Source organism: Hibiscus syriacus, unplaced genomic scaffold (genome assembly GCF_006381635.1).
Source record: "Hibiscus syriacus cultivar Baekdansim isolate YM2019G1 unplaced genomic scaffold, ASM638163v2 tig00003041_pilon, whole genome shotgun sequence".
Taxonomy (NCBI): Eukaryota; Viridiplantae; Streptophyta; class Magnoliopsida; order Malvales; family Malvaceae; genus Hibiscus; species Hibiscus syriacus.
In genome coordinates, this window is record NW_024061960.1 from 10,070,473 (window position 1) to 10,084,842 (window position 14,370).

Consider the following 14,370-nt stretch of genomic DNA (forward strand, 5'->3'; position numbering starts at 1 on the left):
ATGTTGAGGGATGCAGGCCTAGAAAAATCATTCTGGGCAGAAGCAGTCAATACCGCCTGTTATTTGGTGAATCGAGCTCCATCAACTGCAATAGAGCTGAAGATACCAATGGAGATGTGGACTGGTAAACCAGCTGATTATTCAAACCTCCATGTATTTGGAAGTATTGTGTATGTGATGTATAACTCCCAAGAAATTTCAAAGCTGGATCCAAAATCCAGGAAATGCAAATTCTTGGGGTATGCTGATGGAGTAAAGGGGTATCGCTTGTGGGATCCCACTGCCCGCAAAGTGATCATTAGCATGGATGTTATCTTTGTAGAAGATAAACTACAAAGAAAAGAAGACGATGATAGCGCTGAAAAGTCAGAGACTACTCAGATACACGTGGAAAAAGAGTTTGAAGAAGGAGATTCTTCTGAAGCAGAATCAGCACATGATGAACAAGAACCAGAGAGTTCTGAAGCTCCAATAACTCATCAATCAGATCGTGTGAGAAGACGTCCCAATTGGCACTTAGATTATGTTATAAAAGGTAATATTGCATACTGCCTTTTAACAGAGGACGGTGAGCCATCAACATACCAGGAGGCAATAAACAGCTCAGATGCTTCACTGTGGATGATGGCGATGCAAGAAGAAATCGAAGCCCTTCATAAAAATAATACATGGGACCTTGTGCCACTACCACAAGGAAGGAGGCCAATTGGTAACAAATGGGTTTTCAAAATCAAGCGAAATGGTGACGATCAAGTGGAGAGGTATCGTGCAAGACTGGTGGTTAAAGGATATGCTCAGAAAGAAGGTATTGATTTCAATGAAATTTTTTCTCCTGTGATTCGACTAACAACAGTTCGCGTAGTCTTGACAATGTGTGATACATTGAATTTACATTTGGAACAGCTAGATGTTAAAACAACTTTTCTTCATGGAAATCTTGAAGAAAAGATTTATATGCTCCAGCCTGAAGGTTTTCAAGAAGACGAAAAGAAGAATTTGGTTTGCAGGTTGAACAAATCTCTGTATGGTCTAAAGCATGCGCCGAAGTGTTGGTATAAGAGATTTGATTCCTTCATTATGTGCCTTGGATACAACATACTTAATGCATACCCTTGTGCTTATTTCAAGAGGTCTGGTGATAACGATTTTGTTATATTGCTGTTGTATGTGGATGACATGTTGGTTGCAGGACTCAACAAAGATCATATTGAAGAATTTAAGGCACAACTGGCTAGGGAATTTGAAATGAAGGACTTGGGATCAGCAAACAAGATTCTAGGGATACAAATTCACCGAGACAGAAGTAATAGGAAGATTTGGCTTTCACAAAAGAATTACTTGAAGAAAATCTTGTCACGATTTAGCATGCAAGATTGTAAGCCAATTTCTACCCCTATTCCTATTAACTTCAAATTATCCTCCAGTATGAGTCCTAGCAGCGAAGAAGAGAGGATGGAGATGTCTCGAGTACCGTATGCATCAGCAGTGGGAAGTTTAATGTTCTCTATGATATGCACAAGACCAGACATTGCACAAGCAGTGGGAGTGGTTAGTCGGTACATGGCGAATCCATGCAAAGAGCATTGGAATATTGTAAAGAGGATCCTAAGATACATCAAAGGGACCTCAAATGTTGCATTATGTTACGGATGATCAAACTTACTAATGAATGGGTATGTAGATTCTGACTATGCAGGGGATTTGGATAAAAGTAAATCTACTACAGGATATGTGTTCAAAGTTGTTGGTGGAGCTGTAAGCTGGGTTTCAAAATTGCAGTCAGTTGTGGCTACGTCCACAACAGAGGCAGAATATGTAGCAGCTACACAAGCCAGTAAAGAAGCAATTTGGTTGAAGATGCTATTGGAGGAGCTTGGGCACAATCAAGAGTATGTCTCTCTGTTTTGTGACAGTCAAAGCGCCTTGCATCTAGAAAAGAATCCATTATTTCATTCAAGGACTAAGCACATACGAGTTCAGTACAATTTCATTCGTGAAAAGGTGGAAGAAGGAACGGTAGATATGCAGAAGATCCATACCAAAGACAACATAGCAGATTTCATGACGAAGGCAATCAATGCTGATAAATTTACCTGGTGTCGATCCTCCTGTAGCATGTCAGAAACGTAAGCAACATGAAAGGTACAAGGTAGAAAGAATGGTGTGAAGATATGATTGTTCCAATCAAATCTTCAAGTGGGAGATTGTTGAAAATTGACATACCAAATTGCATCAATTGTCAACATTATGGGTGGCAATTTGGTGGCAAAATAAGTCAAATTTGGCCACCAAATTGTTGAAAATTTTGGATGATAAAACTATGCAATTAGTCATTGTAATTTAGGGTATTTACAAATTAGTCCTTAAAGCTTCAACTATAAATACCCTAGTTCATTTAGCTTCAAATCCATCCCAAAGCATTCTAGCTTTCTTCAAATACTAGAGAGAATTTAGAGAGTTTCTTGAGAGTTGTTTTCTTCTTTTTATCAAGAGAGAATTATCATTGTTTTCTCCTTGGTAGATCGAGAGAGATTGTAATTCCTATTTTCTCATAGTGAAATTCTTCTACCGTTGCCCGTGGTTTTTACCCTAAATTTTTTAGGAGTTTTCCACGTAAATTTTGTGTCTCTTTTATCTTCATTTTTATCTTCTCAAATTATCAGTTGCGATTTTACTCTATCCGATAACCGTCTTGCGCATCATATTTCATATATTATATCACAGCACCGAGAATTGTTATATTCACACTGTAACAACCAATGACCTCTATCAGTTAAAAATTATATTATTTAATTTTTTACATTAAAAAATTTAATTAAATGTATAAAATGTTAAAAACTTTATTAAATTTTCGAGAAAAAAATATAAAGAATTACAACAGCTTTAAATCTTTTTAATTAAAAATATATTATTATAATCAAACGTGGAATCCAAGGTCAGTGTACTTTCTTTAGTTGCCTACTTGTCTTCGACTTTAATTACAGTAGTAAGCAAATCATACCGATTGCTTGTCTCCTAAGTTAAAATTCTTTAGACATCCATCTTAGTATTTTCCGAACAGCAAAGACAGTAAAAATAATAATTGATTAATTTTCTTTAGAGAAAATTATAAAGTTACTATATAAACACATTTAATTACTAATTTAATTATATTTTATAATAATCAATTATGAAATGATAGAAATATTCAAACGCTTATGAAACTTGAAGAGTAAAATTTAGCGAAGAATTTGTTAATAAAAAGTTGATGAAGAATGAAAATATGAATACAATTATTTCATAAAGTACAATTACAAAAGGTTAATCACCATAAAATCAAAGAACACGATGTTGACATTTTTCAATACAAGTATATTTACTTGAGTAAATTAATACTCATAATCATTAAACATTTAAGGTATTTTCACTTTAGTCACTAAACTTTTAAAGCATTTTCAATTTAGTCTATAAAATTTAAAATTTTACATTACAATAATTAAGCTTTTAATTCATTTTCATTACGATCACTGCAATTAGTTGTTATTTAAAAATGTTGAGATGGCACAATAAAATCTTTAAAAAAACACTATAGTTTTTTTTTTAAATTGACGGGTCATCATCAAAGTTTATTTCTTATCAACATAGCAGTCGTCGTCAATCACAACAATAGGAAGGCTTCGTTTCACCAGAATATTAACATATTTTGATTTCAAGGTGATTAAACGATTAACAATAATAGATCAATAAGTTTTAACTTTTGGTTACGGTTTGGATTTGATAGAAATTTGAGGAGATTATAAAGGTTTTTCAATGAGTTTAAACTAAAAGAAAGAAAGAAAGGAAAAAAAAGAAAGAGAAGAAGAATAGTAGTTTGATAAACTTCTCAATCCGAGAAATCACCAAACGATGATAGAAATGACAACAAAAGAAGGCAACAATTTAATAGAAAGAAAAAATTAAAACTGTTAACCATTTGATGAACTTACAACTCAATTATGTTAATTTTCAAATCAAACGAAGTTTCCTTATCGTTGGGATTAACTGACAACTGTTCCACTCATTGAAAAATCAGCCTTTGCAACAACCGCGAATTTGAAAATTTTGAAAAATTAGAAATCTTGAGGGAAATAAGACTTTAACATGCCACGTCAACATTTAATAGAAGTGACCATAATGAAAGTACATTAAGTTTAATGGTTATAATATAAGTTTTAAAAGTTCAATAACTAAAATGAAAGCAGCCTAAAATTTGTGTCTGTCAATGTAGTTTACCCGATTATTTACTAATTCATGTGACAAGAGAAAATTATTGAGTTCAAAAAAATAAATGGTCTTGTCCCATCTTTCTCCCATCATAGTACACCTTTCAAAACACTAAATAATACAACAATTATGAAGACAAAAGTTAATAAAGTTTGGGGGTCCAATAATGCTTCACTGCATTAATTTCATTTATTATATTTTAAAATTAATATATATTAAATATTTTGGCTAGTAAAATAATTCATTATACGACTTGCAGCTCAAATTTTGAACTTTCATGAACCAAGTATATTATATTATTATTTGGGTAAAGTATATATTACGCTATTGAGTATAGAATGTTATTTTATTGAGTCTCTTGATTATTAAAATTTATAAAATGGTCATTCGGTTATAGGGCGTTGCTTTGTTGAGTTCTTCGACTATTAAAAGTTACAAAATGATCATCTGACTATTCATATGTTCCAAACTTTTCATTTTCTGTTAAAAAAATAATAGTTATCTGAGCTGGACGTTAATGTGTTGACTGAGATATGATAGTCACTCGAGATTCTGGAATCATATTTTACTATATCTCAATCAGTAGATTAACGAGTTCAGATCGTCGTCAATTTTTTAACGAAAAAATACGAGTTTGAAACATATTAATAGTCAGGTGACTATTTTATAATTTTTAATAATTGGATGACTCAATAAAGTAATATCCTATAATCGATGGACCATTATATCACAATTAATAATCAGAAGACTCAATAAAATAATACTCTATAATTAATGATCATTTGTGTACTTTACCCTTATTATAATTATCATTATGTTGATATTTGGAGCGGAAAACATACAATTTAAGTCTTTTGATTCAATGAAAAAAATACAGTTTAAGTCTTTTTTAATTATTTTATTAAATGAGAAAAAATACATATTTAATTCCTCTTAAAAAGTTTTTTATTCAATTTTAGTACTTCCATCATATTTTTTTTAACTGATTCTCCTCAAAATTTTATAAAATTTTGTCAATTCTCTGCATAAAATTTGTAACTTTGTCCTTATGCTCCACGACACAACCTAATATTTAATAACTATAATATAATATTAGTAATTTAATTATTTAATAAAAATATTTTTGTACAAAGGCCTCTTGTTATTAAGGTGGCACGAGCCATAAACGTTGACGGCATCCTCATAATGTATGACCGGACCGGTGAACATTACCTTTATATGACACGTGGCAAATTTTAGGTGCATCAAGAGGGAAAGGTAGTGGAAAGCTTATCCATTTAAGTTTAAGCAGTTGTCAATCATTAACGACTAAAGCGAAAATTCCGGGCCCACTTGAATATTAGTCAATCTATTCCATTAATGATTTGACGGGAAAGGCTGTTTCCTCACGGATTCAGAAACGATGCCGTTTCAAACCGTTAAAGTTCTCTTGCTTAGGCCTTTTAACTGATGCCGACTTACTTGTGAAATTATTAAAATGTATTTCTCTTTAAATTATAACCAACGAGAAAACCTATAAAACAAGTTAAAGTTTTCAGTTGAGATTTATTCCTTTTTTAGATTATGAGTAAATCTATATTCTTAATCATAATAAGAATAATCACGATCATATATTGAAAAAAAAATTTAAAAGTAAAATTATAATATTTTCATGTGTTTTATTTGAGATAAAGATAATATATTTTGAGAATCAAAGTTTATGATTTATACTTAAGATTATGATCATTTAAATAGATATATTTATGGAATATTTTTTTTTACTCACGTTACATGAAATAATAACCCATTTTGTAATCCTCCTATATATACATTCAATTATCCTTATATTTTATCAAATAAAAAAAGCATATTAAATCGAACTGAAATTTTACTTACAATTTTAAAAAGAAGTTTCAATTTGTGGATTTAGGTATGGGAGCTGCATATGGGACAGCTGCTAAGAGCGGTGTGGGTGTGGCTTCAATGGGAGTGATGAGGCCTGAGGTGGTGATGAAATCTATTGTACCGGTTGCTATGGCTGGTGTTTTGGGTATCTATGGGTTGATTATTGCTGTTATTATTAGTACCGGGATCGATCCTAAGGCCAAATCGTATTACCTTTTCGATGGTTATGCCATATTTCCTCCGGTCTTGCCTGTGGCCTTGCTGGTCTTTCTGCTGGAATGGCAATTGGAATTGTTGGTGATGCTGGTGTCAGGTATATGCTGCCTGCTTTTATATCCATGATTTTAACTTAGATCGGACATTTTTTTCGTTGATTAACACCCAGTGTTCTGACAATTTTTATGTATACTTTTCACGGTTTCTTTATGCAATCACGGTGTGTGTTAGCATAGCGTGCCCTTTCCCCTATTGGGTTTGAGTCGGTTTTGAAATCTAAACTGCCCTCCCCTTATATAGGCATGGCTTTTATTACAATGATGCTGTAGATTTTATGCCAAATGATAGATAACTGCACTTTTAGGTAAGTAAAGGTATTCAGAATTTTTCCTGATAATCTAAATCCATGGTTGGTGGGACTGTCTTGATCATAATAACAGTGATAATGTACATTGACATGTTACGAAGATTGCATTTTCAATCTAATTTTTCATGATAATCTAAATCTATGGTTAGTGGCTTTTAGATTGCATCTTCAATTACTAAAAGGTTGAACAAGTTAATTTGGATTTTACTAATTATAAATTGATCTAGTAAAATAAAATGTCAGATCTTTTATATAAAATCAATGATAAAATTTTGACGATGTGAATAGAGGAATTGAGTTGGGAGGACTATTCTCCTAATGAATTTTCTCAATATTGACCCGAATTTTAAAACCCTCTAATAACAAAAATGAAAGAACCCTATAAAATTCTACTTAAGAATGGATTTAAGTGCATCCTTGACATAAGGGTACTTGAATGGGAAACCCAGTTCCTTGGCTTTTACAGGAAGCACCTTCTGTCCCTCCAGAACCTGCAAAAATGAGAAATTGAAAACCAAATGCGTATGCTTTGGATTAATGTAGTCAAGAAGAAAGGGCACTTACCACTGTAGCACCTTCCCCTAATACTGCTTTGAGGGCAAAGTCGGGCACCGGCAGCCATGATGGTCGGCCCATGGCATTTCCCAATTGAGAACACAACTCCGACAATCGAACCGGATTCGGTGCAGTGCCGTTTATAACACCTAAATATGGCATTCAGGTAAAGCAAAATGGAAGATGAACAGTTGTAATAATATAACGGAAAACTGAATGAACAAAAAAAACAACTGGGAGAAGAGAAGAAACAATGATCTAGTTCATCCACACCCATGGTTTATTCGCCACAAAAACTTAAATACATTTGTGCATCGAAGATTACCTTTATAAGATGGATTGGATAAAGCTTCATATATTAGGTCCACTATGTCATCCAAGTGAATCCAGGAAAACCTATATAAGAAACATGATCAAAACTTCGAGAAGCAAAAGCAATACGAGCAGGAGGAAAGATCCCTCGGCAGAGCATAAAAATGTCAAATGTGGATGGGTCGGTTCTAAGAGATCATAGCATACCATTGCTTTCCGGAGCCCAAAGGTCCTCCGGCAAACATCTTGAAGAGAGGGACCATTTTAGCTGCAAAGTAAACAATTAAAGAAGGTTAACTAGACTGGCTTAGACCCCTTTTGATTTTAATCATAACAGGCATGTATATGTGGGTGAGCCAGAGCAAAAGAAGAGCATCAGTTATACCTAAAGCACCACCATCTTTTCCAAGTACCACTCCGATGCGAATAAGAGCTAATCTAACATCCGTATCTACTTTAAGCGCTGTTCCCTCCCATTCTCTACAAACCTGAGCAAGTAGCTTGGTTTAGTGAAAGGAGATAGCAATGCTCGGCTAAGTTTATCTTTTTCTTTCTTACCTCAGCTAAGTAATCATTTCCTGATGGACTGCTCTCATCGAATACTCGCGTTTCACTCGTGCCTGAGCATTCAAGAGAAAAAGGGTGGAATTAAGCACATCAGAGGAACCTAACAGCGGCTGAAGTTGATCATCCTAGACCAATATTTCATGACGGTATGCAGGGAAAAAAATGAAGGTAGAAACAAACCATAATAACCAACAGCTGTTGCACTAACTAACACAGTAGGCCGAAATCCTTGAGGTGAATTATTTATTAAATCTACAACCTTCACATCAACAAAAAAGAGCAATGGAGAAACAGTTAAGAGGCGACGGAATGTCATCGTTTCCAACATGCAGGTAGTAGTAATGAAAATGAAAAAGGCTAACCTTTGACGTAACTCTGATCCTGCTTTCCTTAATTTCCTTTTTAATCTGCAATACATATGATGGAACAAACAGCAGTCAGGGATACATGAGAAGATGCAACCCTATGCATTTCAACAGTGGTTAACAGAGACCTATAATTGATCGAAAGTTTAATAGACACTTAACGTAAAAGTTGTTGAAGACTCAATATCCAATGCATCACATAGCCAATGTCGTCGATCAAACAATGCGTGTGTGTGTGTGTCTGTGCACAACAGGCTGACAACTATATATCCTTAGATTGTGCAGCCATATATGATAGCAAATCATACACTAGACAATTTCTTTCCGATTGGGCTAAAACGCCTGTGTCTATCTCGCAACATATTACAAAATTTAGGATGAAAGATAATTCTTCAAATACCAACCACAGCAGACCATCTTGTGCTTATGGGCATTCCAGCCAAATTTACTACCGCATTCGATCCTTCAATACAATCCTTCCACCCAGCCTCTTCTGCAATTATGATTCCTGGGAAATTCTTCACTACAAGCAATGGGGGAAAAGATGAGTAGGTGCATATATAATAAGTATATCTATATGTACACACGCTTATATGTATGCTTGATTCAGACTCCCAAAGATTCACCGTTTTCTGTCAACAAAATTTCTATTAACTTCGATAATCAACATGTAGAAATCGATGTAAAGCATGCCTTCTTACCCGGAAATATTAACTCAGCTTTGGATTTGGACCGTGTCAAAACACAAACACTATGTTTGTCTGCATTTCGATTATGTAAAAAGTCAATTTGCTGCTAAAAAATACTTGAAACCAATCAACAAACAATCTTCAATAATAACTATTGATACCTGCATGAAGCTTTTGCACCAATCTTTTACCTATAAAACCAGTAGCTCCCGTCACTGATACAGTCAACCGATTTGTCTACAACAACCTATAAAGAGTCAAAAAGAATATATATCTCCAAGGAAAGTAATTGAACCAATATGACAAAACTATGGTCCCTGAAAGTAACCTTCAAGTTAACAGAAGTGGTAATTCGTTAGAACAAACCTTCTGGGACTGAGAAGAACTACAAGAAACCCTGAACCTGCTTATCTCCCCCACCTAAAACCAAAAAACCAGAAAGATCAAACAACAGTTACGACTTGAAATCGGAAATTAAAGCAAATAACGGTGAATTTGGGAGTACTCAGAAATTACAGAGAAAGTGTGAGGGATGTGAAGAGAATGAGAGATGGAACGAGTCCATGACAGAGACGAGGGACTGCAAATCACCTCCATTTTCGTGGGGTTTTCTTTTCCCAGCAAACTTTTAAGCTGCTAGCTGATTCCTGAAAAGGAAAGCTTTGTACTGTAGTGGAACAGATAGCATGTATATTTGAGAATTGAAGAGTTGAACAAAAAGGAGGACGTGTTTATTAGGGAACCACACTAAAAACAGCGTATCACCATTACCCTTTTTCCTAGTCTAATTATGATTTCAGTCCTGCTACGCTTTATCTATTTCCTTTTAATTTTAGAGACAAATGCTATATTCAAATAATAATATAATAATATGTCAATAACTCGCACTAAATTTCTCACCAGCAGTTGACCGATCTTCTTCCTTTCTTCCAAAATAAAGATCGTTTCCCATCAAAAGCTCCGATCATCGGAGCATTCATTTCTACTCTCAAACATCTACAAGTTCAAGGTTTCGACCATTATAACTAACATTTCTCCACTTAAATTACGAGTGAGCCGTCATAAAACATCACAAACTGTCATTCATCTCATACATCAACAATTATCAGTTTGGGTGTTGCGGCGGAATTTGAAGCAAAGATATAAAATAAAATTACAGTCGTGTTTATCATGATACTATTGTGATTATTGTAGATATTATAGTAGTAATTGCTTTTAAAGAAATTGAATTTTTTTAAATAACATAACAATAGCGGGCTTGCGGCCCGTTATAACTAGAGTGTTCATTTAGTTAAAACGGTGGTCGACCGAATCGAAATATCTTTAATCGAATTAATCGAATTTTTTAACCGTTAATCGAACCGAACTTTTTTTTAAAGTATTAACCGAACCGAATAAATTTCGGTTAATTTTCGAATTAGCAAGGTTTTTTTTAGAATTTTAGAATTTAATATTTTTAAATTAAAAAACAATTTAGGGTGCGTTTGGTTCACGGAATGTAAAATTACCAGTGGGAATAAAAGATTACCAGAGAATATGATTACTGAGGATGTTGTATTTCGTGTTTGGTTAGTTTAGCAAGAATGTAAGATTATCGTGTTTGGTTAAAGGAATAAAAGATTATTGAAATATATATTTGACTAAATTGTATTTATTATATATTTATTTTTTAACAAGTTGGAAAATATCTATATATTTTCTTTAAAAAAATTCAATTCATAAAATTTATATATTTTTTTTACAAAATTGAAAATATAAAAAGGTTTAATGAGACCCTGAATTTCATATAAAATTTTAATTATATATTTTTTCTTGTAAATCTAAAATAGGTTAAGGATAAATTTATAATTTAACATTCGTAGAATTTTTATTATTTAATGATAAAATAATGATATTTTTGAAAGAAAAAAAATTTAAGGATATTTTAGTCTAAAATACCGGTAATCCAATAATACCTAAGGAAATGGAGGTAATGACATTCCCGGTAATATACCCCAAATAATCTATTATTGGTAATGTAAGATTACCGGGAATGACATTCCGGATCAACTAAACAGGGGAATGTGGATTTCATTCCCATAAAATCTCACATTCCCCCAACCAAACACACCCTTACAATTAATTTTTTTAATAGGAAGACAGGGAATATGAGTTAAAAGCCTATAGAGTTTTACAAAATACAACATATAAAGTTGCAGAGCAAACGGTGAAGAAACAAAAGACTAACATCATGCTTCCCAACCCCTCAAATATGAGATGGCCAAATTCAAGCATGCAGAACTGGGAAAGAAGAAAATGTAAAGAGGGAAAGGAACAATGATAAAATGAAAGATAAATAAGAATCACCCTCTTCATTAAATTGTTTCTTGAGCTCATCGGCATGTAGAAGTGTCTTTGAAGCATCTAACATCTGCAAGGAAATAATAAGTCGAGGAAACAAAAAGTCCAGAACTTGCATCAAACTGTCAAAAGCGTCAATTTTTCATTGTAAATCGGTTCAACAATGATGTAGGGTGTAACTTACAACAGATGTCCAACTTACAACAGAGTAACACATCAATTAAAGTTCGGCACAAATGGAATATATGAATGAAGACTCCACTGTTGATGGATCAATAGCTCCTAACGCTAGAACATATTCTGTGAGGTGACAGAGACAAAGACATGTTGAGAACCAATGAGCCGGTTTGGGAAGAAAAATTAATTATCGTAACTTTCTGCTGTAAGTTTGAATGTATAATATTACAACTATTATCTATCTCGTAGCCCCATTCTGTTGTCTCACCCATGCTCCACTAATTCGAAAAAAATCATTTATGAGATTCGATGCTCCATGCGCTGGCTCATGCTCCACCTGGACCACCTGCCCATCTCGAATATAAAGTTTGATTTTTTTAAGATACTACTATACACTTTTGTCCATCTCGAATGTAAAGTTTACCCATGCTCCACCTTGCCCATACCTTGCCCATAACCGAGGAGCACATAAAATAGAGAGAAAATAACCTCAGTGACAAAAAATGCCTTATAATATACGATTTTAACCAACTTTTTTTGGATTTGCCAAAATGACCAACTAAACCGCAATGCGATCGATAATTCGCAACGCGATCTCCGGTATCGCAAATCAGTTTCCAGATTCGCAACGCGATTCTGACTATCGCATTGCGATTTTCCAAATTCGCGTTGCGATTTTCCTAATTCGCAATGCGAATACGTAAATCGCAATGCGAATACGTAAATCGCAATGCGAATATGTAAATCGCAACGCGAATCTGACTATCGCAACGCGATTATGACTATCGCAACGAGATTCTGACTATCGCAACGCGATTCTGACTATCGCAATACTGAATTTCAAATTCGCAACTCGATTTATGAATTCGCAACAGGTTTTAGTTTCGCAACACAAATGTTTTGGGTATATAACTACGCAGCAGCAACAACTCATAACCTAAATTCCTAAATCGCAACTCATTCCATCTCCATCTATCACTCTCTCCGGCGACATCCGTTTCTATATCCAACGACATCCTTCCCCATCCGGCAACAGGTTTTAGTTTCGCAGCTCGTTTGTTTAGTAAATTAATTTACAATAATGAAATCATCTAATGTTGATCATGTTTGGATAGATTTGTGTTTTGGATGGTCATGGGAGAATGTTCATGGTGTTTTACAATATATGCCTTTACCCATGAATCTTTAACTAAAACTGTCATTAAAAAAGTTAACTTATGAAACTCTAATGTTACATGTTGCAAATAAATTGAATTTAGAGCCCCTAAGTGGATTTAGGCTATCTTATCAGAGAAATGGTAAAGTTTATTTGTTAACCGACAATGAAGATGTTGAACGATTCATTGCTTATATTAGTGTTTCAAGTGATGATGTTACATTGTATGTTGTTGAACCTAGAAGTAGTGAAGTTGGGTCAGTAGCGGGTAGTAATCAACTAAGTTTTTTAACCCCAGTTTATGGTGCTCAAAATTTAATGGTTCCACCACAATTTCATCACCAAGCAAATATTGTTTCACCACATTTCCAATACCAAACACAATCTCAAAACCCACAACCTTTCCCTAATCCAAATCCCAATCAACTTTCAGCACCAAATTTCGATTTTCGTATTGACCAGTTAGACGATGATGAGCCAACAGAAAAAATTGTGAGTACTAGTCAGTATTCAAAATTTGATCTTGGTCAATACCCGGACTTTGATCTTGGTCAATACTCAAATTTTGATGATTTTTCAGAAGAAGAAACAGACCCTGCGTGTAATGATTTTGATATTGGTCAATACCCGAATTTTGATGATGAAACAACCGTTGCAGAGGAAGATGTTGTTGATGATAATGAGGAGGAAGTTACGACTGTAAATGAACATGTTGAACATCCATTCTGTAATTCATATAACCCTGAAGAATAAAAAGAAGAAGAAAAAATCCCCAAAGAAAAGTCCCCGAAGAAAATGCCACGGGAGTATAATTGGAATATGCCAGAATTACTTCAGATACTTGAAGAAGAGTTGGTAAAGATAGCAGTTGATTGTTACACAAAAATTATTCGTATCAAGAAAGATGATTGTTTTGATACAAAGGAAGACTTGAAGATAGCTTTGTATACGAAATGTGTGGAAGATGGCTATCAACTAAAAGTTAACAAATCAAGCAAAGATCGTTTCGAAACAAGGTGTATGATTGACAAAAACTGTACGTGGCGTATGATTTCAAAGAGGATAAAAGATTGCGAAATGTTTCAAGTTAGGACTTTTATTGATAAACATACACGTTCAAGAACCCAAGTTTTTCCTCACCATAGACAGGCAAACAAAAAGGTGTTGGGTGGTTTTCTGGCTGAGTTAATGTTTTTGAATGGCAGGGTATATCGGGACATGAAATTATGACTGACATGAATGCTCGATTCAAGATTAGTATCTCATATTCTCAAGCTTAGAGAGCCAAATGCTATGCCTTGGAATTGTTGAGTGGGTCGCCAGAAGCATCGTTTGCCCAACTGCCGGCTTATTGTCACAATTTAAAGCTGAAAAATCCTGGGTCGGTAGCTCATATCAAAATAGATAGAGATTGACGCTTTGAGTTGTTGTTTATCGCCATTGGTGCTGCGGTTAGTAAATCAATATAATTTTGTTGACTCATTTTTGTTAGTTACATGC

The 14,370-nt window shown here is 34.1% G+C and overlaps 2 protein-coding genes and 1 pseudogene across 3 annotated transcripts in view; 2 read left to right on the plus strand and 1 right to left on the minus strand.

Moving 5' to 3' along the window:
• The first annotated feature begins 6,123 nt into the window (after positions 1-6,123).
• LOC120172844 lies at positions 6,124-6,695 on the plus strand (annotated as a pseudogene).
• A 338-nt stretch (positions 6,696-7,033) lies between these two features.
• LOC120172829 (epimerase family protein SDR39U1 homolog, chloroplastic-like) lies at positions 7,034-9,809 on the minus strand. Of its 2 annotated transcripts, none has more exons than XM_039180194.1 (13): positions 9,789-9,809; positions 9,564-9,617; positions 9,359-9,434; positions 9,210-9,269; positions 8,913-9,031; positions 8,506-8,550; positions 8,324-8,402; positions 8,135-8,196; positions 7,962-8,064; positions 7,784-7,844; positions 7,590-7,660; positions 7,274-7,413; positions 7,034-7,200 (listed from the first exon to the last, which is right to left on the minus strand). In XM_039180194.1, the coding sequence occupies exons 1-13, from the start codon at positions 9,792-9,794 to the stop codon at positions 7,099-7,101; spliced, it is 978 nt and encodes a 325-aa protein (XP_039036125.1). In that variant the 5' UTR covers positions 9,795-9,809; the 3' UTR covers positions 7,034-7,098. The 2 variants fall into 2 exon arrangements, with proteins under 2 accessions (XP_039036125.1, XP_039036122.1); XM_039180191.1 differs by having other exon boundaries at positions 9,714-9,809.
• Positions 9,810-10,915: 1,106 nt separating this feature from the next.
• LOC120172854 (zinc finger CCCH domain-containing protein 19-like) overlaps positions 10,916-14,370 on the plus strand; it is a 33,234-nt gene continuing 29,779 nt past the window's right edge. Inside the window, exon 1 of the mRNA XM_039180210.1 lies at positions 10,916-10,951. The gene's annotated coding sequence lies outside the window, so the exon portion shown is untranslated. The remainder of the gene's footprint in view (positions 10,952-14,370) is intronic.

Coding starts and splice junctions, on each gene's coding strand:
- LOC120172829 (XM_039180191.1), bottom strand. CDS start 9,794: ATGGAGGTGATTTGCAGTCCCTCGTCTCTGTCATGGACTCGTTCCATC. Junction 8,197..8,323: donor AACAGCTGTTGGTTATTATG/GTTTGTTTCTAC, acceptor TTGAATGCTCAG/GCACGAGTGAAACGCGAGTA. Junction 7,201..7,273: donor TAGGGGAAGGTGCTACAGTG/GTAAGTGCCCTT, acceptor TCATTTTTGCAG/GTTCTGGAGGGACAGAAGGT.